We start from the raw sequence: 19,138 nt of genomic DNA, 5'->3' as shown, positions 1-19,138 counted from the left end.
TGGTGTGTTAATTGGGCTCCTCTAATCTCTTTAAATGTAACGCTCCCATCAGGAGTTGCTAAATTCCAGCTCCTTTCTCCCCCTGGCCTGGTGCTGCTGGGTCTGTGGTGGAAACAGACCTGGAAGACCTGCATCACGCAGTGCAGAGAACTCCCTGCCCAAGTTCTGTTCCATTGCTCCAAGTGAACTCTGTATCGTCCCCTACTGGCCAAGAAAGCATAAGCAGTGCCAACCCATGCTGCATCATGGCCCTTAGATTAGATTTAACAGCAGGTTAGGGCCACCCTTTCCAAATAGCTCAAATTCACATGTACAGCAATGAAAACACTACTGTAGAGTTCAGGCTGACCTCCTGGCATTCCAGCACAAGGTTAAATGGTCTGTGGTTTCGTTATTTTCTCCTTTATGTGGCTGAGTAGGTTAAAAAAATAATTGCATTACAAGAAAGGGGGAGGCTGGCGTGGTGGCTCACGCCTGTAATTCCAACACGGGAGGCTGAGGCGGGTGGATCACCTGAAGTCAGGAGTTCAAGACCAGCCTGGCCAACATGGCAAAACCCTGTCCCTACTAAAAATACAAAAATTAGCCAAGTGTAGTAGCGGGCACCTGTAATCCCAGCTACTTGGGGGCTGAGGCAAGAGAATCGCTTGAACCTAGGAGGCAGAGGTTGCAGTGAGCCAAGATCACACCACTGTACTCCAGCGTGGGCGACAGAGCGAGACTGTCTCAAAAAAAAAAAAAAAGGAAGAAGAAAGGGGAAAACAGAGAGAGCATTGCCATGTTACCAGGTTTGTCCCCTGCAAAACTGCCTGACAGCACTCACAGGCTGCCCGGCATCCCCAGCCCTGCACTCAGCCTCTCAGAGGCCCCTTCCACTGGTTCACTATCCTGACAGTGGGGACCACCCCTGTGGGAGCCAGAGGTCAGGGGGTACCTGACCACCATCCCACAGTGTTGACATCTATGTAGTTGATGGCAGTGGAGGGAGGTGGGCAAGAAGACTCAGTCCCCACGTAAGAATCAGGAAAGAGTTATGGCTGTTTGGCTTTTTTGAGCTACGATGAGCATTTCAGCCTTTACTTATGAGTCCCCCCACTCAGCCATGGGACCAGACCCTGGCACAGTGACCAGTCAGCCAGTCTGACTCTCCCAGCTGCTGTCACTTCAGCTACCCTGGTCTGGCCTGGTGAACTGATGGGGAACTGAGACCCACGGATGTAGGCTGTGGTGGGCAGGAGGCAGAGAGGAGGTAGGAGGAGGATTTCCTCCCCTGGATGGCTTGTTGCCTTCTCTTTGGGCCTTATCAACCCACACGTGTGTGTTGAATGCTAAATATGCTCAGCTATTAAAAATGCAGAAGATGAGCCCGCTGCTCCAGGAGGAAAATGAGCCAAAGCAAAAGAAAAATCAGCAGGCTCCCTGGCCTCCTTGTGCGTGCCCTACAGCAGGTGGGGGAGGGCTCCCTCTCCCCAGGTAGGCGGGGCTCCTCTCCAAATGCTTGGAATTACCAGGCGGGTCTTCCCGGAGCAAGTGGGGCTGAGGGAGTGGAAGCCGTCTGGAAGTCTTCCCAGCGCTTTATGGAGAGGGAAGCGATCACTGAGAGGCCCTGGCCAGACACCTGTGGGAGAAACTGGGTGGCTTATCTCTTCCTGCCTGGTGCTGGCATGAACTGGGGGCAAGACCAAGGCTCAGGATTGATGGCTCCCTGAAGACACAGGGAGTCGTCTCAGGCTGTGAAATACAAGCAACCCGAGGAGCGGCAGACACTGCAAGGGCCCTACCCCTGTGACTGCCCTGCATTCCTCAGCAGGATTCTTGCAGTCGTCTCTCCCTGGCCTCCTTGTGCCTCACTCTGCCCATCCTCCGGTCTACCCCACACACACCCCCCAGAGTGATGTGAGCCCCTGCTCTGCCCACGACTCTTTGGTGGCTCCCACTTGTTTTCCTACAGAGTAGAAGTTTAACATTTTTGTAATGGACTTCAGAGGGAAGGGATAAGAGAGGGTGGGGAGGTAGACAGACTAGAATATTGAAGCATATGGGGGCTGCGGGCAGGGTCAGAGTGTCCCTTCCAGGACAGGGAGGCCGTGGGAATTTAAACATCTAAGGCTGCCTGCTCACTGGGTTTTCAGATGAGCGAAGGTAAGGACAATGGACAGCTCCTTGGGTGTAAACGCAGCCAACCTTGTGAAGTCACAGAAGTGCTCAGAAATAGGGAATCCAGCTTTGGGAGGGAAAGTAAGACCAAGACAGCTGGGGAAGGAAGAAAGTGGCCTGAAGTGGCCAGTCACTGTGGCTCACGCCTGTAATCCCAGCACTTTGGGAGACCAAAGCGGGCAGATCGCTTGAGGTCAGGAGTTCGAGACTAATGTGGTGAAACCCCGTCTCTACTAAAAATTAAAAAAAAAAAAAAAATTAGCCGGGCGTCATGGTGTGTCCCTGTAATCCCAGCTATTCGGGAGGCTGAGGCACAAGAATCTCTTGAACCTGGGAGACAGAGGTTACAGTGAGCCAAGATTGTGCCACTGCACTCCAACCTGGGCAACAGAGCACGACTCCGTCTCAAAAAAAAAAAAAATGGCCTGAGGGAAAGAAGAGGGATGAGCCACAGAGATTAGTAACCATGGTCCTTCATAGCTGCATAGCTCATTATGATTTTTAGATGTTTTGATAGCCCAATCCTATCTGAGCCTAAAGACTATTTTGTGGTGAAGATAAGAAAACAGAGCCCAAAGAGATGAAGCGATGAGCTGAGATTACATACACAGTGGGACAGCAGAGGGGCTGAGACTTGACCCCTGGCCTTCTGGCTTCCAGTGCTGCAATAAAGAGCACCACCCTCAGTGTTGCCTGACGTCAAGCCCACTCTGCCCTTCATTTTGTGGAATGACCTGGGGCAAACCTTTCTCAGCCTCAGGCTCCGCATCTGTGAAATTGGGGGTGGAGATTAAACACGGTATTGCATGTGAGTGCATAACTCACTGCTCATGCATGGTAGGTGTGCAACATGTGCCGCTATGAGCGGACACTTCACCTTTGTCATCGCCCAGTCTCTTCTCAGAAGAAGAGAGGCAGCACAGCCTGATCCCCACCTAAAGCATTTGTTCTTACCAAGCATTGGTGGGGTGCCAGTTTGGTTTTTATTGTGTTATGTGATTTAACCTCCACTGAGAACATTAATTCATTCATCAAACATTTATTGAGCCCTTCCTAAATGCTAGATAATGTATAGGCTGCTGGGATAATTCCAGAGCGACATGTATTCTGGGACAGGGTTCCCATCGTCAGGCAGCTCACAGTCTGGTCAGGACACATAGATGTAGAAATAAAACCTTGCCATAGGACATGATGAGTGCAGCAGAAACACCTAGGAAGGAACAGCAGGCACTGGGAGAGAAGAGGATGTTTCCTCCGGATCTGGACAGATGGGGGAGTGTTCACCCGGAGAATGGGGGAGGGCACACCAGCAGGAGAGCCCGGCCCACGGAAAGGCACAGAGCCAGGCCGGAGCACTGGTGTTCAAGGAGAAGTGAGAAGTCCAGTGAGGCTATGGAAGAAGGTGGCTGGGGCAGGAGGGGAGGGGCGGGCCAGGCTGTGAAGTTATACTTGGACCTCTGGGCTGTGGGCAGCCCACAAAGACTTTCATGGTCAGATTTACATTGGTGGCTGAGTGCAAACAGATTAGAACACACAGAGAGGCCAAGCTGGAAAGGTTGTAAGCGATGCTGAGGCCTGGACCTTTTAACAGCTGTTTAAGAGGTGGACTTTGGTCAGACTGACTTGTGAGTGACTGAATGTCAGGGAAGAGCTGGTTTCTAACTGGATGCTGATATTGTTAACATAGAGTTTTTTGGTTGTTGTTGTTTTTGTTTTTGTTTGTTTTAGACAGAGTCTTGCCCTGGCTTCTAGGCTGGAGTACAGTGACACGATCTCGGCTCACTGTAGCCTCCATCCCCTGGGTTTAAGCAATTCTCCTGCCTCAGCCTCCCAAGTAGCTGGGATTACAGGCATACACCACCACGCCTGGCTAATTTTGTGTTTTTAGTAGAGACAGGGTTTCACCATGTTGGACAGGCTGGTCTCCAACTCCTGACCTCAAGTGATCCACCCACCTCAGCCTCCCAAAGTGCTGGGATGAGCCACCATGCCCGGCCTGATGTTGCTAACATAAAGACTAAAAAAGAAAAAGTCTATTTAATTTGGGACACAGAATATCCTGAGTTTGCTGTAGGTCAGTGTGAAGATAAACTTTTTTTTTAATATGGCAAAAATGCCATTCAGAATAAACCCTTGAAGGTTTAAAAAGAAAACGTGCTTTGTTTTCTGGATGGAGGTGGTTCAGGTGCAAGGCTGCCTGCCCAGAACTGGATTCTAATACAAAAAAGGAAAAAGCAGACTGAGTGAGTGATGCCTGGGGGAGGGAAGGTGCTCCTGAGGGCTTTCCCTCTGGCAGGAAACTGGGAGCAGCAGGCATCAGGGTACCTGGCCAGAAGCTGGAGCACTGATAAGTAGCCTGGGATGCTTTGCCATTTCCTCATCTTTCAGCGTGCTCAGAAAAAGCTTCTTGAAGGCCAAAGGCTTAGGATGGGAGCCCAGGGTCTCTGCTCAAGGTGCCAGCTCCCAGCCTTCCTGGCAGGGGGATGGAGGGTGTTCTGTAAGGAGTTGCCCTGTCTCCCCTTGGGTCAGAGTTTCCTCCAGCACTGTTGGGAAACAGCAACTGTCTGGGCTGTACCGGCTCGAAGGCACTGCAGAGCAGCCTGCAGCTCGAACAGCAGGAACCAATGACCTCTGGTGGCTGCCGAGGGGAGTGCTCCCGCTTGTTCCTCCCGAGCGGAGCCTGTTCTGGGCCAGTGCTGGGGACAGGGTCCTTGGGGCTCTGCCTCACCCTGCACCAGCGCTCCCTGCAGAATGAAATTGCCTCATAATCTCTACGCTCTCAATTCCTGCCCTCCCAGGCTCTGATACCATTTCCTTATTGATGTGAATTTCAATGGCCATTCATTGGAATTGTGTGGCTCTTCGTTCTCATTTGCAGAGGAAAGGCACTGAGCAGGTGCAGTTGATTAGGTCTAGGGTTATCCTGAAAACCCTCCTGGACTCCCTGCCTAAGGCCACACTGCTGCAGGCACAGCTGGTCCCAAAGGCAGCCTATGCAGCATCCTATGCCCTACTGCATGAGGGTTCAATTTTTCCTTTTTTATCTTCTCCTCTTCTCTGACTTGCTGACTTTTTCACAGTCCTAGGGCACTAGGACTCCCCAGGAATGTCAGGACACTTAGCACTCCTTATTCTCCCAGCAGGAGACATGGAGACTACCTTCTGAGCTCCATGCCCTGGGAAGCCATGAATAACAGAAGTACAAGAGAGACTAACAGACCAGCAGGGAGACCTGCGCTGGGGCCTCCTGCTTCCAGAAAATTGGAGCAGCCTAGAGGGGGGCTCATAGAGTTATTTCTCTGGGAGGCATCTTAGAACCAGCAGAGAGCCCCAATGCCTAACATACTTCAGGATTGCAGGAGACACAACATGTTTGTGCATGAGGAGGCTGGAGTTCCTCCTTACTCCTCTTCCAGAATGTCCTATACAGATGGGACCTTTAACCACTAGTCCAGGCTTAAGCAGTGCCTAGAATACGAGAGATGGAGAAGCAGGTGGGCTTGTGAAGTAGGGCTGACAGGTCCTGGAAAAGGGCCATTGAATCTGGCCCCACCTCATTCTGCTTTTCTTCCTCACTGCCTCACCCAGAAGGAGTCCTCTACTCTGCATGAATGTGGAAGGCTGCTGCTCCCACCCTCTGCTGGTACTTCTGCCTCCACCCTGTCCACCCCTCCTTCCATGGTGGGACCAGAAGGGACTAAGGAAGCAGAAGTTTTCTGATGGTGACCATGATTTGCACCCCACATACATACCTTACAAGTATCAGGTGGATGAGAGCAGATGCTGGGATCCTCTGTGCCCTTTTTGTTTAGTTACAGTTTATTGAGAGTCTGCTATGTGCCTGGCACTATGCTAAGCACTTGGTATCTATTACCTCATTTAATCACTTCAAATATCTCTTATTATCTTCATTTGACTGATAAGGAAACTGAGGCATAAGGCCTGAGATAAGTTAGGCAGGGCAGCCACATATGTTTGTGTGGGCTTTGTACTGCATGAGACCACCCCACCAAGGCAGGACTGAAACCAGCACTCACTCCCTGCCAGGCCAGCTGTCCTCTTTCTCGTTCTTAGAGTCCTGATAAGCTCACTGAGGCCCTGAAACCAGGTAGCCAGAAGGCTGTGATACCGTAACGCATCCAGCAACAGAAAAGGCAGAATTTGAGTCTAGGTTGGTCTGATTTGAAAGCCTGTATTTCTAAGCCTTATCTAAGCCTTATAAACTATCTTCCAACACTCCACCTTCTATAAATTTGCCAGAATATTGACAAGGCACAGACCTTCAATTCAGTCATACTTGTTCTCCGTGATTTTATTTGATTTGCTTCTGGCCATTTTTACAATTCTTCCAAGTCAGCTTATTCATTTTTCCTCCCACCTAACTGACTCAGGAGGAAATCCCACATCATTCTTCTCAGCAGCTAATCATCTCTTAAGCCAATTGAGGAGCAAAGTCTTGGCCCATCATCCAAGTCACTGATGAAGACACTATGACCTTCTTGGCCAGCAGTGGGTCCCTGTCGAGCTCTGCATGGTACCACTCTAGGCTGAAATTGAGCCCTGCTAACCCATTTTTCTTTTGTCTCTCCTGCCAGGACCACTCACCCGATAACTGTGTGGTCTGACCACATTTCCCCAGTTTACTGAAGGTGTGTTATGTGGGAGAGAATCCAAAACTGTGCAAAGGCCAGGAGAGATTAGACACTATGCCTCCTCTCTAACCACCGGGCCGGACACTCAGCCACAGAATAATATTAGATTTATCTGGCAGATATTCTTATTTACCATGCTCTGTGGTTGAATACCTGTTTTCTGTTTGCTAAAGGTGTTTACAGACAGGCTTTCTGAAAGTTTTCCCGACATTTTTCCAGACACACACGCAAAAATACCATTTATTCACTTGTCAGGATTTATGCAGTATCAACTGTATCTGTCATACCGCGGTAGTTGGACTTTGTGTCTCTGTTATCTACCCTGATTCTTAGTGATCGCCTGCCCCTCAGCCTTCTAGAATCTCCCAAGTATTTCTTCAACTTAAAGAATTTAGATTGGATATAAATAATTTCCTCATAGGAGCTGCCAAAATACATCCAAGAGAGCCAAATTGAATTCCTTCTCCAAGGGCATTTTAAAAGAGGGTAAATTCCTTTTTATTGGGGATGACTTAATGCTATCACTGCTTGGAAGCCAAGAGGCTGGGTGATATGGCCCTTCTAAGGCTCTGCCAGTGAGTCAGAGATTCTCAAAATTCTGCCAGGCCAGCAGCATAAGCACATAGGCTTTTGTCGAAGGAATTGGTGCAGGAAATCAGACAGCTGAGAACTCTCATCACACACAAAACCCACAGCACAAATACCATATGTCTTCAGGCTCCTGCCTGTCAAATTCATCTTTACCCTGCTCTGGTAAGTGAAGAAGGGCTGGCAATAATTTCTGCAGACCTAGAGACATTCTGAACCATTCTCTTAAGGCATGTCTGTTGATAATCAAAGAATATAGATCATGATCACCAGGAAAGCGTAGCTGGCAGGTGGGCAGCTGGCCCTGCGGCACATTGGTGGCTCTTGCAATGGCACCGTCATGAGTCTCCACCTCTGTTCTTTTGCAGACATCACTGGGCAGGGAGGGGAATCTGCTTGATGCCAAGAGAACCATGTTTCTTAAAGCCAGAGGACCCGCCTTGATCTAGAAAGATAAATTCAGACAGGCCAAGCACAAAGGAAGAAGACGTGGGCAACTAAAGCAGCACAAAAGAAACAGAGGTAGATATCGCCCCCATGTAGCAAGGGGGATGAGGGAGGGTGTTCTCGGCATTGGGTTTCTTTCCCAGGACCGAGACAGAGGTACAGAGATGATGAGGAGAGAACTACTCCCAGTATATTAGACACAGCAGGGGAACAGGCTGCAGCCCTGAGCTCCCTGAAAGAGTTCATCCCAAGCGAACAAAACAGGCATTATGAAAGCAGCAGGGGAAGAGTGGAGACTCATCTTTCCCTTTCAAACACTGCTCCACAAAGAAAGGACAATCGTGAGTTGATAAATGCAACTAATTGTGCAACTTTGGGAAGTGCAGACATGCATCCTTTAGACTGAAGGGAAAGGAACTTTGAAGGGCTTTGGCTAAGCTCGGGGGTAACTGCCAGGCTTGTTTGTCACCTAAGCAAACAGCGTAATAAATTGCTGAGTCACCCATCAGGCTATTGCCAACTCACCACCCCCTCCCAGGTCTCACCACCTGCACATGGAGGTGTTTGCGTTACTGTGATTAGACACAAAGAAGATGGGAGATGCCCATACTGTGAAAGCAGGGGTTAGAACCTTTTGGCTTCTTTCCAAATGAAAAAAAAGTCAAACCTGTCATTCAGGGTCCACAGCCATCTGGAAGGGGCGTGCCCAAGGCTGGGACACTTTCCTGGCTGGGGAAGGTGACAGCAGAGGAAGTGAGGGGAATGCACACAGGGACAGTGAGAGGAAGCAGAGGACAATTCCGAGACGCTGGCTTCCCTGTGACTGCACTGTCGCTGCAGCATAGACACACGCGGGATCTGTGTGTATGGGAGGTGGGGGGTGGAGCTCTTAATAGGCTCTTATGTCAGCTGGATGTTTTTGCTCAAAAAGGATCATCTCTGAGATTGGCTTTCCAGATTCTGTGGCACTGTCCTGTGACCGTTTCCTCCTTTGCTCTCTCAGTTCAGGACCTTGGGGCTGTTGCCAGCTGTAGTAAAGAAAGGCTGGCCCGATGGCTAGCGTGTATACTGAGGAAGAGGATGGCAAGGTCAAATGCCTTTCCCGCCATCACTCAGTTGCCTGCTTCTGTGTCTTCTCAGTCCAGGCCAAGGCAGGTTCCCTTTGAAAGAAAGCCCAAAGCTTTTGAGAGAGAGAAGGGACACCAAAGAAAAAAGTATCAGGGACAGCTCCAGGTTCTTCTCCTTCACTCTTCTAAGCCCTTCTCCATTAGCTAATGAACACCCTTAGAACACACCCAAAAGAGCTCAGTCTCCCTTCTCTCCTTCTGCCAAGTCCTTTTACCTCACATCAGAGGTGTTCACTCAGTGGCCCAGCCCCTTACCGACTCACCTGGTCTTTGAAATCTTTGAAACATTCTTGATCAGACTTTTTTCCCCAACGCTTCCCATTCCTCAATCCAGAGGACTGCACGTGAGCCTGTCTTTCCTGTTTCTGATGGGCTCCAATTTCGCATCCAGTTGAGTTCTGGAAGCATTGACAGTAGAGTATGAATGGGCCACACTCATTATAAAGTGGAAAAAAATCCAAATTAGGAGACAGTCACAGACATTAGCTGGCCTGGCCCAAGCTCAGTTACACACATTTGGGAAGGAGTGTCACCAAAGGGATGAGTCAACTGGCATGGTTCCAAATGTTGGGACCTGGTGCACCTGTGCTCGTGGGGCTGCCTTAAGGAGCACATTCAGAGCCGGACATTGACTTTAGAGGAGAAATGCAGACTGTGCCGTGAGCATTTGAGGACTGCTTGGCTTGTTTTTGTTGTTTGTTTGTTTTTGAGACGGAGTCTCGCTCTGTTGCCAAGCTGGAGTACAGTGGTGCAATCTCGGCTCACTGCAACCTCCGCCTCCCAGGTATAAGCAATTCTCGTGCCTCAGCCTCCCAAATAGCTGGGATTACAGGCATGTGCCACCACGCCCGGCTAATTTTGTATTTTTAGTAGAGACAGGGTATCACCATGTTGGTCAGGCTGGTCTTGAACTCCTGACCTCAGGTGATCCACCGGCCTCAGCCTCCCAAAGTGCTGGGATTACTGGCGTGAGTCACCGTACCCAGCCGGTTTTTTTAATGTATTTCCATTTGTACAATTGCTCTGGATTATTCTATCCCAGGCATCATATCTTTGCTGAAGGCCTGAGGGCCTAACATCTACATAGGGCATTTTTCACAGAAACTAGAGGCGTTATGTTAACTCGTACCAGCTCATGCAACAAGAACTAGATCTGGAACTTGCAAGTTCTAATTTCCTTTCCTGAACTAACTTGGCTTCACAAAGAAATATTAATACATCAGAGAAGGCTGCCCAGGTACTAGAGCACCTTCTCTTCTTGCTAGCTGTCCATGTGTTCATATCAACACTTGAAGTTTGATTTTTTCCCTAAAGAAATAAAAGTCAACAGATCAGAACAAGGGTGAGAAATTAAATCAATAAATCTTTTTGAACAGAGCAGATTCTTCTAATTTTTTTTTTTTTTCTAAGACAGGGTCTCACTGTGTCACCCGAGCTAGAGTACAGTGGCACAATCCTAGCTCTCTGCAGCCTCAAACTCCTGGGCTCAAGTGACTCTCCTGCCTCAGCCTCTCATGTAGCTGGGACTATGTGTGTCCACCAATGTGCCCAGCTTATTTATAATTTTTTTTTTTTTGTAGAGACATGGTCTCATGGTGTTGTCCAGGCTGGTCTCAAATACCTGGCCTCGGCCGGGAGCAGTGGCTCATGCCTGTAATCCCAGCACTTTTGGAGGCTGAGGCAGGCAGATCACCTGAGGTCAGGAGTTTGAGACCAGCCTGGCCAACGTGGTGAAACCCCATCTCTACTAAAAGTACAAAAATTAGCCAGGTGTGGTGGCGGGCGCCTATAATCCCAGTTACTTGAGAGGCCGAGGCAGGAGAATTGCTTGAACCCAAGAGACTGAGGTTGCAGTGAGCTGACATTGTGCCACTGCATTCCAACCTGGGTGACAGAGACACTGTCTCAAAAACAAAACAAAACAAAACAAAGAAACACCCGGCCTCAAGCAATCCTCTCACCCTGGCCCCCCAAAATCCTGGGACTACAGGCATGAGCCACCATACCTGGCCAATATGTTTGGGTTTGGGGGGTACCAGCGGGGTCAGAGGGGAGTTGAGACAGGGTCTTGCTCTGTTGCCAGGCTGGAGCACAATAGCATGATCATAGCTCACTGTAACCTCAAACTCTTGAGCTCAAGTGATCCACCTGCAGCATCCCAAGTAACTAGGACTACAGGCACATGCCACCATGCCTGGCTAATTGTTATTTTTATTTTGTAGAGAATGGTCTCTCTATGTTGCCCAGGCTGGTCTCAAACTCCTAGGCTCAAGCAATCCTCCCACCTCAGCCTCCCAAAGAGCTAGGATTACAGGCATGAGCCACCACAACTGGCCACTGACACATTTTTTTATTTTTTTTTTTTTTGAGACAGAGACTCACTCTGTCACCCGGGTGGGAGTACAGTGGCATGATCTCAGTGCACTGCAACCTCTGCCTCCTGGGTTCTAGTGATTCTCCCATCTTAGCCTCCTGAGTAGCTGGAATTACAGGCATGCACCACCACCCCTGGCTAATTTCTGTTTGTTTGTTTGTTTGTTTGTTTGTGGCAAAGTCTCACTCTGTCACCCAGGCTGGAGTGCAGTGGCACTATCTCGGCTCATTGTAAGCTCTGCCGCCTGGGTTCATGCCATTCTCCTGCCTCAGCCTCCCAAGTAGCTGGGACTACAGGCGCCCGCCACCACGCCTGGCTAATTTTTTTTTTTTTTTTTTTTTTTTTTTTGTATTTTTAGTAGAGACAGGGTTTCACCATGTTAGCCAGGATGGTCTTGATCTCCTGACCTCGTGATCCGCCTGCCTCGGCCTCCCAAAGTGCTGGGATTACAGGCGTGAGCCACCACGTCTGGCCAATTTCTGTATTTTTAGTAGAGACGGGGTTTCACCATGTTGGCCTGGCTGCTCTTGAACTTCTGACCTCAGGTGATCCACCCGCCTCAGCCTCCCAAAGTGCTGGGATTATAGGTGTGAGCCACCGAGCCCAGCCTCTGATCTGTATTTTTAAAGTCAGGTTTATTGAAGTATAATTTAGAATGTAAGAGTTTTGTAATTTGCATTTTTTTTTAGTTTGTACATGTAAAACATTTTTAATTGTGGTAAAATAAACATAACATAAAATTTACCATATTAACCATTTTTAATATACATTTCAATAGTATTAAGTACATTCACACTGTTGTGCAACCAATCTCCAGAACTTTTCTTTCCGTCTTGCAAAACTGAAACTCTAAATAGTTGTTCAACGGGCATTAAAAAAAAACTGCCCATTCTCCCTTCCCCCATTCCCTGGCAGCCACTGCTCTGCTTTCTGTCTCTACGAATTTGACTACTCCAGGTACCTCATATAAGTGGAATTATACAGTATTTGTCTTTTGTGACTGGCTTATTTCACTTAACATAATGTCTTCAAGGCTCCTGCCCGTGTCAGAATTTCCCTCCTTTTTAAAGCTGAATGATGCCACATTTTGCTTATCCATTCATCCATTGATGGACACTTGGGCTGCCTCCACCTTTGGCTATTGTGAATAATGCTGCTATGAACATGGGTGTACAGATCTGTCTTCAGGACCCTGATTTCTTAACTTGTGGCTTTTTAAATGTGTCAAGGAATAAGCCTAGAAGAATTCTGTATCACATTGTTTTGCATCTTTTCATCATTTGAGAAAAATCAGGAATGCAGCACTAATTTCACCAGGTAATACCTGTCTAGCGTCTTGGTGTGCTCACTCTCAAAGGGTTTCTTGTGCCATTCTTCAGTGATGTGGGAGTGCTTTGAGGATTGCCATTAAATAGAAAGGAGCAGCAGTTCAGCTCTATCTCAGAGATTGAGACACTCTGATCAGGGACAGAATTGGCAGTGGCAGGTTTGTTACAGAAAACTGTCATTCTAGTTTCCCCTCACATGGGACTTGAAGCCCCGTGTCACCCTTCCCCAGGCCAAGAAGGTACGTGGTCCGAGGGAAAAGTTGATAATGTCCAGCCACAATCTGTTCCACTGCTCTGTGCCCTTCTCACTGGCAAAGATCTGTAACAAACAGCTGGGATCCTATTTCAAAGTCATAAAAGGGGCAGGGGCTGAGAGGGGGCTAAAATAATTTCATGAACAAGTTGATCAAAGAAATAATCTGTGAATGAATCTTAGAGAAAGGAGAGCCAGCCAGCCAGCCATGTGGACAGATAAGATTCTTTTCCTGCCAAAAACAGCCCCTCTTTCCTGCCCTACATTGTCTGCAGGAATGTAAAAGCCATATTCTAGATCATTTGGCATTCAAATAGCTAAGTAGGCTTCACTCTCAGCTCAGAGATGACTGGGGAGCCCATGTTAGCATTCTCCCCTCCTGCCAGGAGGAAAGGGAATCTAGCTCAGGGACTAAAGCAAAGCTTATTCATCTCATCTTTTAAGACCCGGAGATGGAGTTCTCCACAGCCCCCCAGACACAGGTCCTTCAGCATTAAAGAAGCAGAGAAATCAAATGCACATCCCATACGGGAGAAATAGCAGGGAAGGGGGCTAAGGTGACAGATTCTGAAGAGTGAAGCACACCTTTGTGCTCTGCCTTCTTAAAATTCATCCTCTCACCTGCCAGCCTTGAGAATTGCCTATTTACATAACTAGCTGCCTAAAATGGAATATTGGATAATGCTACATGGCGGCTCACTCAATTTGAGCCCATCCCCAGGATGTGAGAGTGATCCAGAAGCCGTCCGACAGCACGCCGTGCAGCACGCTGGCCTGAAGCCATGCCTCCTTGTGGTGTGATCCTGTCAGCACTCCAGAGCTAAGCAGATGTCAGGCCCAATCCGGGCCGGGCTGGGGGACTAGCTGAGCAGCGGGGGGAGGGGGCGTGATTCAGCAGTGGCACACTGTCTTCAGGGGACAAACGGTATCTCTTCCTGAGCTTCACAGCAGGTGCCTTGTTCTGCCCAAGGTGCTGTGTTGGAGATGGCCAACCTACAGGGCCCGGGAAGGGGGGAGTTGCAGGATCTATGGGGACAGCTCAGCACGGGCGGTAATCAGTCAGCCCTGATGCCACCCCTGGCACTATGCCAGCCTCGCACCCCCTGCTGATCCTTTCCAGGGCACAGAACTCTTTCCCACCAAAACTGGACTCATGCTGCTTGCTCATAGAAGGAGTATAAATAAGTGATAAGGAAATGTTCTGATAATGATAAGCGGGTATGGTTCCTCAGCAGACTAGATGTATCAAAGAAGGCAATTGTGTGTGTTTGTTCATTTATTTTTCAGTGTTCCGGTTCCTGTAGTCAGTTTAGAGAAAATTCCTAACCTAGTGAAGGCAGATGGTGCCAATGTCAAAATGAACTCCACAACCACTACTACAGTTTCCGCCTCCTCCACCTCGTCCTCTGCCGTCTCCACCCCTCCTTTAATTAAGCCTGTCCTGATGTCCAAGTCAGTGCCACCTTCACCAGAGAAGATCTTAAATGGCAAAGGAATTCTGCCAACCACCATAGACAAGAAACACCAAAATGGCACCAAAAACAGCAACAAGCCTTACAGGAGACTTTCAGGTATGTGTCAGTGTCATCAGAGTCTGACTCATGATTAGACTGAAAGGGAGTCGCAGCCATAACCAAGGAGTGATGTGCTCTTATCATTAAGCAGCTCTGTTTCATTTTAAGGGGAGTTTACCTGCAAACAGGAACCCCACCTAAAATGCAAGGGAAAACCAGGTCTCTTCTTCCCCAGGCAGATGAAGTCCCTCGCTCAGTTCAGTGCTTAGCAGGAGTTACCCTAGCAACCCAGGAGGCAGCGTGCTCTGCACCGACCTACTCTGTAGATTCCGAGGGTCTTGTGAACAGGTAATTCTGTGTATCCGTATCATATAAACAGGTTGAACTAGCCCTGGCTTCCATAGAAGCTTCACTGCTGGGAAGCTGGACAACACACAGGGATCTCATGGTGCCTCAAGGCAATGTGAGGGACAGCCCCGCCAACAGCTGTGCTGCACAGGGACACACAGCCTCTGTCCTTTGGCCTCGGGAGTTTCCAGGTTGATTCTGCAGTTGCGTTTACAACTGTCTATCCCCCATAATCGGGTTGGAATTCCCAAACAGGAATGCTAGGGCTGGCAGTGCCAATAGGGTGCTGGGGCGGTCTCTTGTGGGTCTACTCCTTGGTTGTCTGAGCAGACACTTGGGGTGCCGGAAGAGGCACACGGGATAATGGTTAACTGTTAGAGGCCCCTATGTGGGTAACGTTTGCTTTGGATCAATCTGCTGTAGAACTAAACCTGGCAGTTTTTACTTTCTCCAAAAGACCAGGAGAAGCTATAAACTTCATAACTTCTTCTTACATCATGAGCACTCCCTGATGGTGGCCAGAGAAAGTAAAATACAGTGACAGCCACCCTGTGACAGAGAAACTGTCCTCGGGTTAACTTGATTTTTAAGCACCCAAGGAATTATGGGTAATTTTTATTGTCTACTCTGTATTTGTCTGTAGTTCTAGTTTTTCTTTCATCTGTAACTCTTTTAAAAATTATGTCTGAAAAGTCCCTCAAGCCCAAAGCATTCAAATAAAGCAGGCATTGTACCTTGCATATCTCTGCCTGCACCGCTCACCCACTGTCAAGGCAGAAAGGTAGAGCCTGGTGCTCTCCCTAAGCACTGTGGGCCTCACAGTTCGGGCTGGAGCCCCCAGCACCTGGCTCTTCCTGCATGGAAACCTCGGTTTCACTATTCAGAGGTGGTGGCAACATCCCCAGAAAACCGGTAGGCGTGGGCACAGTGGCTGGAGGCTGAGGGGTCCTCGCCATAGCAGAAGCACGGCCTTGGCTTCCAGCCTATAACCCCATCTGAAGTTGTTTGGGGATTTTTTTGCCGCGCATTGTTTTTGCATTTTGTGGGTTGTCTTGTCTCATCGGGTCTTTTGCTTGTTTCTGCCTCACTTTCACATTTGGCAGCGAGCTCCTACCCTCAGCCAACAGCCTGCTCAGCTCCAGGTCGACATGAGGCGCTGGTGTGGGACCAGGCACAGGCCTGACTCTGACAGACCCAAGAAAAAAATACCACACCAGGCAGCCTGGCCAGAGAGGGCTCTGAGCAAACCAGCATCTCCAGGCCTAGCAGGTTTTTTTCCTAAGTGAAGTTAAAAAAAAAAAAAAAAAAAAAAAAGAGAGAATGAGAGAGAGAAAAGGCAGACAAAAAGCAAAAAAGGGGGGAGGCATTTTGGTAACCAGCCAGGGAATCTGTCTTGGGTATAGAGTAGTTTTCTTGTGCACATCATCAGTAACACCATTGCAACCTCCCCATGACTCTCAAAGCTTTTGAAAATAGAATACATTCATTTATTATGTTATAATCTGAGCATTATTATATGCTCAGAGTTTACTCCACCAATTTCAGACAGTTTTCCAGCTAGGTAACCTTTTTTGAGTTTGCAGCCATTCAAGGGTCTTAAGGAGGTACCACCAATTTCTGTACACCCTCTACCACCGGCAACACTGCTGCCAGTCTACCCACATATCCAGAGGGCTGTGTCATTCCTGCTCTGCAGGACTTATGTGTTTGCTTGGTGCCTTCCAGAAACGGCACAGGCCATCCAAGAGGTGGAATTTTAAAGCCCAAAAGATCCTTAAGAGATTACCTACCCTGGGCAATATAGTGAGACCCTGTATCTACAAAAAATAACAAAATCAGGCAGGTGTGGTGGTGCATGCCTCTAGTTCCAGCTACTCAGGAGGTTGAGGCTTGAGCCCAGGAGGTCGAGGCTGCAGTGAGCCTTCTGATCCCACCACTGCACTTCAGCCTGGGTAACAGCGAGACCCTGTCTCAAAAAATAAAAGTGAAAAAAAGAGATCACCTCACATCCCCTCATTTTTAAGGTGAGGACAGCATGATTGTCTTCCTGGCAGGGGTGAAGGACCCAAGATGGGTATAGAAAGAGCAGGCTCCTTAGAAGTAACCTCCACACAAGCTGTCCACAGTCAACTGGAAGGCAGGAGCTGGGGAAGCCTGGCCACTCTGCACAGACATCCTTCATCCCAGGGGGACAGCCTGCCCTGTTTTATTCCCACATGAAGCATCAGACCCAGGGCAGTGGGGGCAGGGAGCAGCTGTGAGATTAGCAGGCCCTGCCCTCTCTACACCTTCAAGTTCAGCCTTCTCACCTGCCCCTGCCTGTAACACTGCTAGAGCGCCCCTCAATCAGGTAAATGGTGTTTGTGGTCAGCAAGGCTGTGTGCAAAGCCTGCGCTGAGGGCTTTGTCAAGCATGAGAGAGGCAGGTCACTCTGACATGTCAAGGAGTAATCTCCCACTTACATGGCTAAAACTAGCAGGAAGGCAGGAGCTGGAGTCAGGGCGTCTGTACTATTGGAGCAGCCCAGGAAAGGGGCCGTTGGGTCTCAGGTGGCTCTCCCTGGTCTGCAGCCAGCTATGCCCAAATGCCAAGGACCTGTGGAACCATAGCAAGTAAAATAAAGCGTTAAGAGCATTAAGAGCAGCACGGCTCCTCTCCTTCCCTTCGGTGCCCGCTCCCGCCCTATTCCCCAAGCCTTGTGCTGCGTTCGGCGTTGCTGCCGAAGCTAGACTTGGGAACTCTGGGTTCAGAGGGGAGCACCATTTTCCCCGAGCGGTTCTGGAAGCATTTTAGCAGCTGGTTGAGAAAACAAAACACAAAAAAACAAAAAACAGATTGCCTGACAATGTCTCACTTGTTGGTGCAAATGTGCATTTTTTAAAAAATGTAGTCTTAATGCCAAATCCTATTTAGTCTCCTTTTTTCTTATATTTTTTGTTTGTTTCTTAAACCAGAGAGAGAATTTGACCCAAATAAACACTGTGGAGTATTGGATCCCGAGACAAAGAAACCTTGCACAAGATCCCTCACCTGCAAGGTATTTCTCTTTCCATAAAAAATACTTCCTGCTCTCGCTGGGGCCTTTGTCGAAATGTTTGCATGCCACTCTCTGCACACGGCAGGGTGTGGAACCTCGACATGACCCCCAGCTGTTCTTTGTAAGGGAAATGCTTTCTTCTCGTCCATGGTAGCAGAGTGCCTGCCTCAAGCTGGCTGGCTTTTTAAGAAGGAAAAAAAAAAAAAAAACTAGGCTTCCCCTGTTACTTGTGAGGCCAGACAGTAAATTGTATTTATAGGCACTCACAGGCGGTTCTAAAGCCTGCTACGTTTTAATGTATGCAGGAGCAGCGGCAGCGGCGGCGGCGGCGGCGGCAGCGCCCTGAAAGGCAGCCCTGGAGGGGAGGATGATATGCCGCGCCCCTGATCCAGCCACACCGGGGTGGCCAGGGGAACAGCTGAGCCAAGGCGGCTGCCATTGGGTCGCCCAAAGCCCTGTATTTCATGCTGAACTGCTAGTGCTTCTTGGGATCAAGGCGATGGCCCTCTCTGCTTGGTGGCTCTGTTTGTCTGGGCCGAATCGAGCCTCCCACCTGCACCTGGATTAACTCTAGCATTCCCTCGCAGTTGCCTTTCATCAGAGAGGTTTTCATGGGTTCTGCGCTGAAGCTCGTCATCCTATGCCATTTTTTGGAGGAAGCTTTGGCTTCTTAACACCAGGAGTGTAGGGCATGGTTGCGTTGGTGTGGTCTCTGCCTCTTCCTAGCCACAGAACAGGAGCTGTTGCCTTGAAGTTGACTTTTCAAGCACCTCTAAATTTCCATGAATTGCTATTTCTGAAATGGAGGGCCTGGGGAAGCAGGTTTATGTGCTGATCAAAGAGGCTGTGCTTTTCATTTCTCTTCTCCTTAGACACATTCGCTAAGCCATCGGAGGGCAGTCCCAGGCCGGAAAAAGCAATTTGACCTCCTCCTGGCAGAACACAAAGCCAAGTCCCGGGAAAAAGAAGTTAAAGATAAAGAGCATCTCCTGACTTCCACGAGGGAAATACTTCCAAGCCAATCCGGGCCGGCACAGGATTCTCTGCCAGGGTCTTCAGGGAGCTCTGGGCCAGAACCGAAAGTTGCATCCCCTGCAAAATCCAGACCACCTAACTCTGTACTTCCTAGGTAAGTACCACCTTGACGATAGAAGCCCTGTGTGCTTGGTCAGGTGACTAGCTTGCTGGGTCTGTGGCATGTGGTCTGATTATTTGTTAAATGGAAGTCATAATAGTACTACTTCCTAAGGCAGTAGTAAAGTTTAAATGAGATAATGTACATAAGAGGCCCAGCCCAGTGCCTGCCACATAGT

The 19,138-nt window shown here is 48.9% G+C and overlaps 1 protein-coding gene across 22 annotated transcripts in view; it reads left to right on the top strand.

The window, feature by feature from the left end:
• ATXN7L1 (ataxin 7 like 1) overlaps positions 1–19,138 on the top strand; it is a 267,359-nt gene that overhangs the window by 217,522 nt on the left and 30,699 nt on the right. For 21 of the 22 annotated variants that reach the window (XR_008658550.2, XM_055283577.2, XM_055283576.2 and 18 more), the window contains 3 exons: positions 14,214–14,497; positions 17,743–17,825; positions 18,698–18,954. Coding sequence is in view for 21 of the 22 variants with exons in the window: in XM_055283577.2 (XP_055139552.1) it covers positions 14,214–14,497; positions 17,743–17,825; positions 18,698–18,954 (624 nt within the window). In the remaining variant the exon portion in view is untranslated. Of the gene's footprint in view, positions 1–7,777; positions 7,920–14,213; positions 14,498–17,742; positions 17,826–18,697; positions 18,955–19,138 lie in introns of those variants that run through there. The other variant, XM_063641580.1, reaches the window with a different exon arrangement.

Source organism: Symphalangus syndactylus, chromosome 6 (assembly GCF_028878055.3).
Source record: "Symphalangus syndactylus isolate Jambi chromosome 6, NHGRI_mSymSyn1-v2.1_pri, whole genome shotgun sequence".
In the NCBI taxonomy this organism is placed as follows: domain Eukaryota; kingdom Metazoa; phylum Chordata; class Mammalia; order Primates; family Hylobatidae; genus Symphalangus; species Symphalangus syndactylus.
The sequence above is the reverse complement of the archived record's forward strand: the minus strand, read 5'-3'. Positions and strand labels throughout refer to the sequence as shown.